The sequence below is a fragment of the Synchiropus splendidus genome, chromosome 2 (assembly GCF_027744825.2).
Source record: "Synchiropus splendidus isolate RoL2022-P1 chromosome 2, RoL_Sspl_1.0, whole genome shotgun sequence".
NCBI lineage: Eukaryota > Metazoa > Chordata > Actinopteri > Syngnathiformes > Callionymidae > Synchiropus > Synchiropus splendidus.
This window is the reverse complement of record NC_071335.1, coordinates 14896499-14909914: the sequence shown is the minus strand read 5'-3', so window position 1 is coordinate 14909914 and position 13416 is coordinate 14896499. Positions and strand designations below refer to the sequence as shown.

Genomic DNA, 13416 nt, shown 5'->3' with positions numbered 1-13416 from the left:
CATGTCAGTCCTTGCTTCAGCCCCGAAAACTCCTGTCAACATCACATCGCAGCACAACAGTCTTGCATTCATCAGCACATTGCAATAAGCATTTATTCAAGTTGGTGACCACAATCTAACAAGGCAGCACAATGACCAGAGCCATGTCACTTTGCACCTGATTTCACCGGCTGAAAAGTACATCAGAGTAGAGTAGAAAAAAGCAGAGGAAGAAGATGTGATAGAGGAATCTACAGTGTCTTTATTGATCATTTCTCCATCATGATAAAACATTACGAGCACTGATGGAACAACAACAATGTACAAAGAAAAAAACAAAAATAAAAATCTCGTATATCATTGAAATGGACTCCTCAGTGAATGGGAGAGCAAGATGTGTACATCAGTGGGAAAGGGGGGGTAATAGTACTGTACCATCAATTCACTTTCATATGAGCATTCATGTCTTCTTTATCACCGTGATCTAAAGATCCCAAATGCAAACATAAGCCTGCACTAATGCTATCAGGAGCTGGGAAACTACAGCGGGGCTCTACTTTCTCACCAGCTGAAACTGCAAGTTGAACAGGAGCAAAACATGTTGGGGTTTTAATCTCTTTGTTCCTTTGAGAATTGAACATCCTTACAACACATTTGCTTCCGATACTGAATGCTGAACTGGGGCAGTCCTGGTCAAACATGGGAGCAGACACTATGCAGGTATACAGTACAGATGATCTGGTTCACAAAATGCTTGTCTAGCTTCGTTCTTTCCCGAGAACCAATTTTGTTTGTGGAATCCTCCATTCATACATCAAGACCTGACCTTGGATCTGCAAAGTCAGCCACATAGTTTGGGCATTCAAATGGAAATTAGCATTGATTGTGTGCAAACTACTATTTATAATAAGCACACAACATCATAATACCATCCTAGAAGTGTCCATGTCCCAATTCGGGGGGGTGCTCCTCGCCAGGCATTTAGCTAGGGGGCGCCTGGGCGTCTGCAAAACATGAAGAAATGGACGCCCGATTCTTGACCGTAGCTTGGCTGCCAGATTATGGCGACATCTGGCTGCTAAAATACGGTTGTGAATTGGGCATCCATTTTTTCACGTTTTGCAGACGCCCAGACGCCCCCCTAGCCAAAAGCCTGTTCCTCACTCAGGTAGCTCATGATGATCGGGGTCTCATGCACACCAGTCTTCTACCTGAAACCAACTGAGCAGCTTTTCAGGGGACCGCCTCCATATAAGGTCAGTGATGGGTTCACATTTACAACCCAAATCTTGGAATGACACACATACAAGTAGTGATATGGACACAGTTCAAGTCCATAAATCTAATCTCTAACACCGAAATGTTTATCATCAACAAGCGTCAGGTCCCATGACACATGAGAAAAACACAAAAGTCCCTGCCACACAAATGGACTGCTTACATGGATGAGATGCTTCTGTGACACCACACAATCTCTTCTGCTTTGTCCTCAACGGGTCTGTTCAACGGGCCTTCTCTGTGGAGTCACATGGTTTAAGAAGAAAGAAGAAAAAAAGTGGTGGCAAAAGGCCAGAATTGAAACACAATGGTCCACTGAAATCAGCAGTTCTGCATCCAACCTGAATGTGTGTTTCCATTATATGTGGTTGGTAGATTTCAGTTTATCTGCTACTTGAGAAAGTGACAAGTCAAAGACTGTCTTTGGAAGGGCAGTGAAAAATGCTGGAGGAGTATTTCCCCACCTTCAAAAACAATCTGCCTCATATGGAGACAGGGCAGATGATTATTTTGTCCTCCAGCATGACGCTGACGATGAGGAAAACAAAGTAGAGCAGGAACATCGAAAAGCCCAGAAACTTGCTCATTCTCCACTTGCAGGCTCCGATGGATATGATGACGAAGAGCAGCATGAGGAAGAGGAGCACGATGGCGCAGAAAAGGCCGTTGCTGCTCACCTCTACCGACTTGAAGTCATTGATGATGTTGTAGAGGAGCCAGGGGAACGGCAAGCTGGAGTTAGGGAAAGAGACCATACGTGAGCATGTGTGTGTGAGTTTAAGCATATCTGTTCTAATGAGGACCAATTCTGTGGGGCCCTTTTGCCGTACCGTAAGATTTAAGGCTCAATTTGAGCTAAACCTGTGCGTGTGTGTGAACAAACGTACCCCACAGTGATATCAAAGATGTTGGAGCCCACAGAGCTGGACACTGCCATGTCACCGAGGCCTTTTCGTGCTACAATCACACTGGTGATCAAGTCGGGGATGGAGGTTCCAGCTGCCAGGATAGTCAGGCCCATGATCTCCTCTGTGATCCAGAAGGTTTCTCCAACCTGAGAAGAATTTTGGATGAATCACTGGATCTTGGAGACTCCCCAACCACCAAAAAGGAAAAAAAGTTTTTAACTAGTACTGTTTGGTTCACCCGTTTTCTTTATGAATGCTGTTAGCACAAGCTAGCAGTGCTAATGCTTACACGTGACTGGGCTACACAATAAAGAGCTGAACAACATGTGAGAACAATGAACCCTGCTGGGAGTCTTGTATTCACTGGTGCATGCTTCATGGCTGCATGTCCAGCACTGAAATAGAGTATTACGAGTGTCTTGGCAGTGGATCAGATTAGCAGATTAACTTGGATTAGCTTCTGTAGTCACATATTTAACACCCTGACTATTGCCTGCTGATGGGAACTGGCAGCAGGAGCAGATCCAAGCAGAGTCAAATTGCACAACCAGTAACTTGGTGACGACTCAATTCATTTCAAATGTCAGATTATTTACAATCCAGTTAATACATGTAGAGAAGGCCTAGGCCTTGTTTACTTTCAGGTTCCAAGTGTGTTCACATGAAGTGCAAGTAGATTTCTATGTCAACAAAAATGGCCTCATCTCAGGGTAGTTCTCCATCTTTAGATACCTGGTGAGCCCACCACACCATCAGGTAGGAGAAGAAAGCGATCCAGCTGATGGAGCCAAGGAAAGTGATCGGGAAGAACCGTTCTGAGGTCTGAAAAATGAACAAATATTTAGATGCCTGTGCTTCATCCTGGTGATGTATCCGAGCTTCTCAGATGGTACCTCTCTCCTGACGTCCGGCAGAGTGATCCATAGAGGAAGAATGATGGGGAGGATGACAAGGTAGGTGATCTGTTTCCTGGTAGTGTCAGGCCACGCCAGACTAAGAGGCTGGTCCTCGCCCTCCTCCTCCTCGTCCTCCATACCCATCTGAGACAAAGTCACATGAGACTTCACCAGACATTCTCTCGATGCCAGAAATCAGAGGCCCAGTCAACAACACACGCAGAGTAGGACGTCAAAAACCATTTCGCTGGTGTTTAGCTACGACGATGCGAAACAAAAGGACTTCCGGGGTTTTTTTTTTCTATTGTGACAAAAGACATCACACTGCTCTCCTGTTTTCAGATCTGGAATAAAGTTTTAGGTTTACTGATCTCCAGAGTGAAGATCTCTTTCAACATCTCTGATCCAATATCCTCCTTCTCCCACCCGAGACCCCAGTCAATGCCAAGTCATGAATTGGTCTTACAGTCATGAGCAAGGAATGACTTGTCATTTTAAATGACTCATCTTCCACTCGGGAGTTCACTCACCTCGTCCCCTTCGATGATGCCGTTCATGGGAGGGGTGACTTCGACAGCGACATTGGAACTGTTGGGGATCTTTTTGTCCGCTGAAGAAATGAAAACAAAACACTTCTGAACCTTCGAGATGAAAAAGTGCAAGAGGCTATGAATAACTGAAATTATTTACCAGCTATTTACCAATTTACGAGCTAACTATAACTAAAAATAATAACAATAATAACAATTTGTATCTTGCGTTGATGAAATCTTTCTACAGTTATCTGCTCAATCCTTATGGGAATATAGCCACTCTTAGATATGACACCTCAAAAAACTGTCAAGTCAAAGTCATGATGAGATCATTTCACAAAATAATTAAATAAAGATAAAAAAAAAAATCAGTAATGCATCAGTAAATTAACTCACACCTGTCCAGAAATAAATGCTGATACTTTGTTTTATAACTTGTATTTTTCAGAATCTTACCAACACCGTTGGCGGTGATAGCATCTTCCTTACACTTCTTCTTTGCCATTTTGTGCAGGATGGATGCCTTCTCTTTAAACTGCCCTGTAGCATGAGGAGAAACAAATAGCTTCATGTATTCCTGCTTTTAAAACTTTGCTTGACTTTAACTTTAACATCCTTCACCAGAAATCATCCATTGCCACATCGTCTGAAGCTCACTTGAAACCACATGACAGGAAAATTCTTCATTATTTTCGGCATCCTACCTTCACCGCTCAGCGGGTCCAGTGTGTGAATCATGAGCTGAAAGATGCTGTTCCTCATCAGGGAGTTGTGTAGAGAGGCACAGCTGCCTTCTCTCTGCAGCCTCGGTTTGGCCTGGGAAAGTGCACACGGATGTTTACGTCTGACATCAGCAACATATTTACTGTCAAGGTATAGAAATTCAGTCAGAACTGAACCCACCATTAGTTTGTTTTCATCTCCAGGTGAGTTCATCTGTTGGATAAAAAAAAAGCATGAATAAGAATGATTTATTGAAACATCAACGGTTATGAAAGTCTTCTTTTGGGAACAGAAGGTGAGGGTAGCTGACATCAAACACCGCCTGAGGGTTGCTTCGCTGCGGACATCTTGTTATGAAAGAAACCCTCAGAGTTGAGAAGTTAATCTTTTTAGCTTAACTGTGACAAGACACCTGCCGTTGTCATGACAGCTCAAACCAGCTAACAGGCTTTGTGTCTTCCTCTTATTTCCCGTCATATATTGAAAAATTCAAGCAGGTGTCCGGTCCGATAGCTTGCTGGAGCATGTTGTTCTAAGATCTGAAGTGCATTCTGTGTGAGGTTGGCCAAGCATGTACAGCTCAGAGGGAATGTAATGGTGCCATTGACTTGACTTTTCATCAACAGTATCTTGTGGTATGATAACTAAAGACTAAACTAGGGGGTTCCTACAACATAATGAATGATTATTTAGCAATATTCCCTATAAGTTTGACATCAAATTTATGTTTTATAACAGTCAAGATCTTCAGTCACAGAACCCACAACACATCACACCACCATTTAGAGACAGAAGTCTCAAACTCTTCCACATTGTTTTAAGTCAATTTTGTCAATTTTCATTGTTTGATAGGGTTTTTCCGGCTCCAGTGAAAATGTGTATTTCTCTTGGAAATCAAACAGATGATGCGTTGATTATGAATAATAATACAACATGATGTAGCAAGTATCTTAGCCTTTTTTGGAAATACAGTCTCTCTTTATTTATTTATTTTTTTCATCAATGGAGTTTTGAATTTGGATTCATGCAAATAAATGTATTTATTACATTTACATATTACATTTATTACAAATTGTTAAGTTGCATTTCCTCCAACTCCTGCAGTGCAGGTTGTAAGTTACTGATTTTTTTTAAAATAAAATAAGGCTGTGGCACCATTTCAAGACTGTAGACTCCTTTACCTTCCCTATCTGAAAAAGGCTTTCTCTAGAGCCTCACTCTATTATACAGTTATGCTACTACCAGACACATTTCCAAGTTCTGCAAGACAAAAAGGTGGACTGGGCTTTTGCATTTTGTCAAGCGTATCCATTAACATAAAAAAATGCAATGCAGCTATCAATAATTTTACCCATCATTTCCACACACTGGAGGTGCAACTATACAGTACAACTCATCAGATATATTTCATAGGGGGCCCACAAGTCTTCTATAAGTCCTTGCAGTGGGAGTATGACCATTGAGAATACTGTTACAAATAAAAAAAAAACAAAATGCTGACTGGGCGATAACTTTGTTCCTTAAAACTGCAACTGAGGCAGCTATAAACCATGGGGAGACATGTAGCTTTTGATAGATGAAACTTTCTGGAGCTTAGAATATGGTGATTCTGGAGTACTACATCATGAATTTCACTGGTACTGTGCATTTAAAAAATACATATAATAGAACCAATCCAATGCCATGCTATCTAGATTACCATTAACATTTACCTGTATTTATGTCCAACACATGATTTTCTGCACAGTATTTTCTTTTTTCCCCACATTGGTGTGACATATTTATTTGTTTCATTGCACAATTTCCTGGCTATAACAGTCACAGAGCATCTTCTCTCTGCACCAGTGCGCACCTCACTGCAGCAGTCTTGGGATTTAGCTGGGATTAGCAATCCCAGCGTTCTACTTTTGGCAGGCTAATTTTTGAGTCTGCGTGTGAAGTGTTGCAGCGACCGGTAAGAGGTCACCGTGGAGGAAAACTGTTGCAGAAAACATGGAATTGTGTGGAAAATGATCAGCGATGAAATGGTTGGCTCAAAACTGCTCTACTTGTCTGCCAACTGGTGCAATGTGTGATCAGATAAAATGCTTATTCACCTGAGAAGGTGATGATGTAAATGTGACAAATGTTTTTTTTATTTGAATTGAATAAGCAGAGGAAAGGAAGCTGTGCTGCAGGCTTGCTGCCGTCACTCCAGGTAAGAAGTTGCCTGGGGGATCAGGGAGGATTGGTGTCAAGCACTGGAAAGTTGCATCTCTCACTCCAACACCGGAGAATATTTTAAATAAAAACACCCAAAAAACACTTGAAATATGTCCATATGAAGAAGAAACTAATCAAAAGAATGGCTTCAGCTCGTGGTCATTGCTCTCCGTCATCTTCTGATTCCCGCTCCCCCGGGAGTGTGCGACTAATTTTAGCCATCCTAACAAGATTGCGAAGAATTAACCTAACGGATTATTTAACCGCTACTGACACATGAGGACAAGGAAGCTGGACATCAAGTGCCCGACAACAAAAAGGGCAAAGCCGTTTTTGCACTGAGGTGTGGCGGCCTAAGGCACAGCTGACTTCCTGAAGGGCAACGCATGTCAGACGGAGCCTGTGGAAGCCTGGAGATCGGACACTGCTGACTATGGCTTCGTAACACGGAGATGTGATGAGTTACAAAAGAATCAGGAGAAAATATCAAGAACCAAAATAGAGCGCTGTGATCTTTCATGTCAGTCATAAACAGTGTTTGGAGCCTCACCAAGTAGCTACTGTCCAATATTTGCATTGCCATTGTCAACATTAATATGTGAACAGACTCAGTGACATCAAAGGTTTGGTTTTTCCCAGTATTCTGACTTGACGTCAGGGTTTAATGGTTATCTAACATGTGCTCAGAAGAGCCAAACGTTGGGTAAAAAAAAGTTCTAGGTCTCTGAAACACTGGTTTAGAAAGTTTTGGCTGTTTCTGTCGCCATTGCCAAGCAGCTGATTCTGCTTCTGTAGCAAACACGCCATCGCGATGACTTGATATTGTTGTCATGAAATATGAGAAATAAAGAGGAAACATCTTAACAAAATGATATATAACTGGGCTGTGTTTCTCAAAACCTAACTTATACACCAAGTGCAGACCTCAGGAAGATTTCAGTCCAAACATTTTCAATACAGTTCATTGTTAGGTGTTTCTAGGACGTCGCGCTTGGACTCCACCCAGTCTCACCGTTTATTAATAAATCCTCATCGCATCATTCGTGAATTGGTTGACCATCGCAAGCTCAATCAGGACTTAAAGCTTGTTATGATTTTGAAGTGGTTCTCTTCTAATCAGGTTGCTCCCTAGCAACTGGAGCGTGTCTCCATTTGACTGTGAGACAATCATTGTGTCAGTTTGCATGGTGAAATTACAGTTTCAGCTGTGGCTTCCCAGCTGTTTTCTTTTTTTTTCAGCGCAGCAGGAGGATAGATTTTCTGTCTTGCCCACTCACAAAATCTGTGTCATTGTAGTGCAACATTTAAAGAGTGACAGGAGCCAAAACATGACAGGACAAGGCCCTACAAGATGAATGACCCCTACCTGTGAAGTGTTTAAGTAAAGAAAGGTCATACACAGAGAGTGTGAACAATCATACAGAGACTCGCACAATTCTTAGTTTTACATTTTGGCCCTTGAGTGATTGTGTTTGACACCGTTGCCTTAATATAACCAAGTAGAATGGCCTGGTTGGAGGGTATACACCATTTAAAGTAGGAACGCTTTTGTTATTTTTGTACAACAACAATAGCTTTTCTCCAAACCAGGGGTGTTGAACTAGATCACACAAGGGCCCACACTGATCAAGTTGGGGCCCGAACAAGATCAACAGTTATGGAGTGATCTGTAAATGGCATTCATTGTTGGGAAACAATTTGTTTCAATACAATCCATTATCTGTGTCCATTGTAATTACTGAAGGCTAATTTTAACGCTAACACTGTAGCTTCAAAACTCATCCTCCATTGCCACAAACATTAATCTGCTTCAATAAATCCCCCTTTTACCTGCATTATTTTTTAAAGTTTTTTCTAAGTGATTAATTCTTTATATTCAGATTCTGTACTTGCAAGTTGGTCTTGAACGCATATCTTTGTAGGTTATGATGTCAACATGCTTAGAAAATGATACGTTTGTAGCGCGCTTTGATGTGGGCCACATAAAATCACTCTGGGGGCCAGAGAGGGCCCCTGGGCCTGTGTTTGACTCATGTGGTCCAGACATGGCTCCAGGTTTGGTGCAAGCTTTGTAGCCTGTTTGGTTGTTGCTGTGCAACACTAGATTCTCCACTGTGGCCTTGGTTGCGTGCTACAAAGGTCATCTGTCTTTGCTTTGCAGAACATGAATCCACACAAATACGAGAACACAGGACAGAGATGAAGGACGGACAGACACTTGAGACAGGATGGACGGATGATACTGGTTTGTGCATGTTATACCTTTGGGGCCTTCTCCAGGTCGTCCACTCGGTTGCCTCCCAGCCTGCTTTTGATGAGTAACTCCACCTTAGCGTTGAACTTCATGAAGGTGACGTAGCACGTGTAGCACATCAGCAGACCAAGACTCTCTGCAGTCGTGATTTGATTATCCAGGAAGAAGTAGATGAGCATGAGCAAGCCCACGATGTAGAAGGAGACGTCTCTAAACAGAGGCCACCAGGTGAGGTTCAGCACCTCTTTGGAGAACAGTGCGCACATCCCGATCACAAACAGGATGTTGAAGACAGCTGAGCCTACAATGGTACCGATGCCCACGTTGCTGTGGGAGATGAAGACTCCGATGACAGAGGTGAAGAGCTCCGGGGCAGAGCCACCTGCTGCCATGAAGGTGGCTCCTGCCACGTCATCAGAGATCTCCAGCTTCTCTGTGATGACGGTGAGTGCAGGGACAAAGAACTCATCACAGACGATGGCTAAGGCTATGAACATGTACAACATGCCGAACATATGCAGGAGCACGTAGCCCTGACGCCTCTCCTCCACACTGAAGTAGTCTGTCGGATAGTCTCCGTGGTTCATCTCGATCTCGTGAATTTGCTTGGCCGCCTTTGGGTTTTCCTCAGCACCTGAGACGTTGTGGTGATGCAAAAGAGTTCTCTGTGGCACTGCTGCTTCTGCCGAGCCCTCCACCGCAGACTCCCTGTCCACCATGGTGGACACAAGAGACAAGGCACTCCATGTACAGACTACGCAGACCGCCACCAGGCTGATGATGAAGCCGAGGATCCGTCCCGGACGCAGCTTTTTCCTGGCACACTGGAAGCGGTGCCTGTTGCAGCTGTTGTGAAGGCCAAGAGGAGGGGTGGAGGTGGCGGAAGCCATGTTGCGGTGACTTCGGTTGGAGAACAGGAAATCCATGGCGCTAGCTCTCAGGCATAGAGAACAGATTCCAGCAGAATCCTGTGTCGGTGGTGCTTTTAGGCTGAAGGGGGGTAGAGGGGGGGGCTTGACAGGCCACAGGGGTTCACCGCTTTGTTTGCATGCTGCTCCCCAGTCTAAACACTATAGAGGCCCAAAAGTCTGATTCCAGGATCAAGTCCATTAAAAGGTTTCCCCATATTACACCCTGAAATTAAATGAAAAAGCAGCATTAACATGTGACTCTTTATCAGACGATATTGAAGCAAAAACATTTTGTCCTCGATTATTTGTTGACATTATTTTAAGTAACAGCATTGCATTCACATTCACTCATAGAGATGACAAATAAAAAAATCATGCTTTAAAATCAAATGGATGTCGAGTGACTAAACAGAAACTCACTAAGCATCACAAACTAATACATAAATAAAGTGTGTCAAGGGTCATGAATGAGTTATTTCTAATTATTATATCGCATCCAATGAGCCGTAAAAGTGTGGCCTCATGTACAGTTTCAGTGTATTTTAGGCGACTACATTTTTTTAATCCTCCTTGTGTGATTTAGTGTCATTTTTTCCCCTGCAACGTGAGTAAAGGTTGCACCAGCTTTCTTTAAAATTTGACATTCATTATTTACTTTTGCCGCTGATGATTTTTTTTTTTATCCTTCTTTTTCCCCTGCAACGTGAGTAAAGGTTGCACAAGCCTTCTTTGAAATGTGTTATTTACTGTGGCTGAATTGATTTCCTCTTGCTGCCTAAATGAGCTATAAATGGTCTGACTCTGCTGAAGTGGCCCCTTGACTTTGTGCTGAGAACCTATGGTGAGATCTCTGAATTAGCGAAAGCTCATTAGGAGGCTATTTAATCCCTGAGAAGATATACTTAGATTAGCCTGAGACCCTGCACACTGATGCTGCAGCATCAAATCGAAAGGTTAAACAGAAATCATGAGGTTCCGCAGCAAATGTGATTCAATTGTTTTCAGACAAATGGAAAAGACAAGTGAAACTTTGGTTTAAATGCAAACACCAATGTCTCTTTCTTTTCTATCCTCGGTCCTTTTCTTTTTTAAATTAAAACCATTTCAGTTTTAAACCGACCTGCATGATGCACAGCGATATGACAGTCACTTCAACACCCTGACACCCAGAGCATCACACACATATACATGCATCCGTGGAAAAGATAAACTCACCACACTTGGAAATCTCCAGTTTAAGATGAGCTGATCCAAACAGCAATCATGTGCCTCAGTTCTTTAGAAAACTCTCCAGAAGATGGACATCAAATAACAGATCCTCTGTGATTAGTCCCACAGGAAAATCCTCCGTGAGTCTGGTTCAGGAGCCGCGGTGGTGTGGCAAGGTTTGAGGCTGCTGATCTAGGGCTCCTCCCTCGTTCCTTATTCTCCCCTCCCAGCTCACTCTTCCTCTCTTCAACCCCGTGTCTGACCTCACCAAAATCATTCTCCCCACTTTTCTCTCCCTGTGTAGCAAATGATCAAATGATTCCACCGATGATTCGGGAATAGTTTCTCCTCAATAGTGGAGCAGGCTGCTTTGTCTTTGCCTTTGTTAGTTCACTGAGTTACCTAACATGAAGACAGCAGAGTTAAGATAAAAATGTTTTCAACTGAAGAAGCACCAGTATGAATTTTTGGTTGAAGCCGTGTTGCTGTTATGATCAATAACAGTATTTGGCAATATTGTCATGTTTCGTTTCTCTTGTGCTTCTATTTTGTTATTTCCTGTGTTCCTGGTTCTTGCTTCCTATTCCTTCTCTCTTTTCAGCTTCTCAGCAGCGCAGCTGGATCCCATTCCGCTGATCTGACTCCACTGATTTCTACACCTGGGTTCCAGTCTGTGCTGCCAGATGGTTGCTTCACGTCCTCACGGTAAACTCCCTCTCGACCCTCTGTTCTCTCGTTCTCCTGTTATATATTTCTAAATTCCGCGCTTGCTTGATCTTCTTTCTGCCGCCTCCTTAGTTGGTTCTCTTCGCTCCGTATTCTGCTTTTTTGTTTTTGTTTGTTCTTTGTTTAACTCACCCTTCGTTTTCCCTCTCGTCATAGTTATTCCTCCTGTGTGTGTTTAATTCCACCACAGAGCACTTCGTCCTGTTCATTTCCTAGTGCGTTTGTGTTGTCCCCGTAAGTTAAGATTATAATTCACCTCTTTTCTGTTTCAGGTTTTTCCCCAGCTCTGGAGTGTATTTCCCGTTCCATGTTCTGGTGTCAGTGCTCTTGGTTCAGCGTTCCTGTTCGTCTTTTATATTCTTGCGTAATTGTTAATAAACCTTGTTAAATCTACTCTCGATATCCCAAGTCTTCTGTCAGCCTGCAACATTTTAGCAACTGGCTCTGATCCCACCGACAGCCATGACAAATATGTCAATATGCACAACCTCAAAACTCAAAAGAATCCTCCTAGCTACTTATGCTACCCAAGTCTGTTCATGAAAAACTATCAAAACAGGTCAAGATTGTCAGTGCTCTGGTTCCTATTTGGATTTTCCAGGTATTTGTTCATATAAATTGCCCAAAACCTGAACAATTTTTCCATCAAGTGAATATAAATATTACACTTGTCATCATCGGGTCGATAGACCCCAATACAGTCGTGGGAAAACATGTTTTCAGACACTCCATGCATTTTACTGTGTGACAATGTCACGACAACTAAATGTCAATTTGATGATGACGTGATGGATTACTTCGTTTTTGTTCAGTTTTGCGCATATTCTCTGTTATATGTTGACTTTGACAAAGACTGTTGAAAACAGAACTGTGAGAAAATTTTTGTTCGATTTTCTTCAACAAAACGGAACAACAACGAATTTTTTAATTCAGATTGCAGCAGATATTCAGGGTGTCGAAAAGCCTTTTTCGCCAAAAACTCACATCATTTGGTCGTTCTTCGTTCACCTTGCTGACAGGAAACGACTCTGTCTTTCTACCTTTGTCATCAATCTGTGTCGGTGAGTCTGCGGAACTCATCAGCATGTTCACATACGGGCGTCGTGTAAATCCCTGTATTGTCAACACTGAACCTGCACAGCATGAAGCCGTCAACAAAATAATAAAAAATGTTGATGATTTTCCTCACCACACCTGGTGCTGCCACCTGATCATTTAGCGAAATCTGAGAAGTGAAATGCATTAAGAACACAGGTGAAACGCCTTGGTCAGGTTGATATATCACTTTCTGTTTCAGCCCACCAGGATTAACGGAAGCCCTCTCATAGCGCTTCTCACCTGCTCCTGTCCTTATCCTATTAACCAGGAAGGCCGTGAATGGAGTGGGCACTTTCACTCCTGTGCCTCCGACTGCTCACTGCTAACAAAAGTTTTATTTAAATATGGCTTTGAATAGGTTAGGGCGTGCATGCTGCCATGGGGGACGGAAGAAAAAAGTGCCCAGCTTTTAGACATTATTTTTAACCCAAAACTACAGGGCCACTTGAGGTGATGCCTGCAGGGAGGTTTACCGAAGCACCGGTTTGGTATTTGTGCCGCAACTGCTATATAAAGGGCTGCGTAACACCACAAAAATGTGTTACATAAGGAACCTACCGTCAGTGTAGCCTCTGCCATTTAGAAATAATGGGGGTGGGATAACTCTCCTGGTCGACTAGTGGCTCTGTAATAGAATAAAGCTACTGTTTTATTCATTCATTGACCCTTAGAAATACATAAAGACAAAACATTAGCGAT

At 42.8% G+C, this 13416-nt stretch overlaps 1 protein-coding gene across 1 annotated transcript; it reads right to left on the bottom strand.

Annotated features, from left to right (window-relative positions):
* Nucleotides 1–1078: 1078 nt before the first annotated feature.
* LOC128755025 (sodium/potassium/calcium exchanger 2-like) lies at nt 1079–11054 on the bottom strand. The gene is made up of 10 exons (XM_053858165.1): nt 10900–11054; nt 8782–9907; nt 4498–4530; nt 4299–4410; nt 4051–4134; nt 3592–3671; nt 3059–3205; nt 2898–2987; nt 2145–2311; nt 1079–1989 (listed from the first exon to the last, which is right to left on the bottom strand). Exons 2-10 carry the CDS (start codon nt 9697–9699, stop codon nt 1740–1742), a joined length of 1881 nt encoding a protein of 626 aa, XP_053714140.1. The 5' UTR covers nt 9700–9907; nt 10900–11054; the 3' UTR covers nt 1079–1739.
* Between the last annotated feature and the right edge of the window lie 2362 nt (nt 11055–13416).

Bases quoted from the DNA above. Each gene is read 5' to 3' on its own strand.
- LOC128755025 (XM_053858165.1), bottom strand. From the start codon at position 9,699: ATGGATTTCCTGTTCTCCAACCGAAGTCACCGCAACATGGCTTCCGCC. The intron at 4,531-8,781 runs GTATAACATGCA...TTTATCCAACAG, and splicing joins ACCTGGAGAAGGCCCCAAAG to ATGAACTCACCTGGAGATGA. The intron at 3,206-3,591 runs GTGAGTGAACTC...ACTTTGTCTCAG, and splicing joins GCATCATCGAAGGGGACGAG to ATGGGTATGGAGGACGAGGA.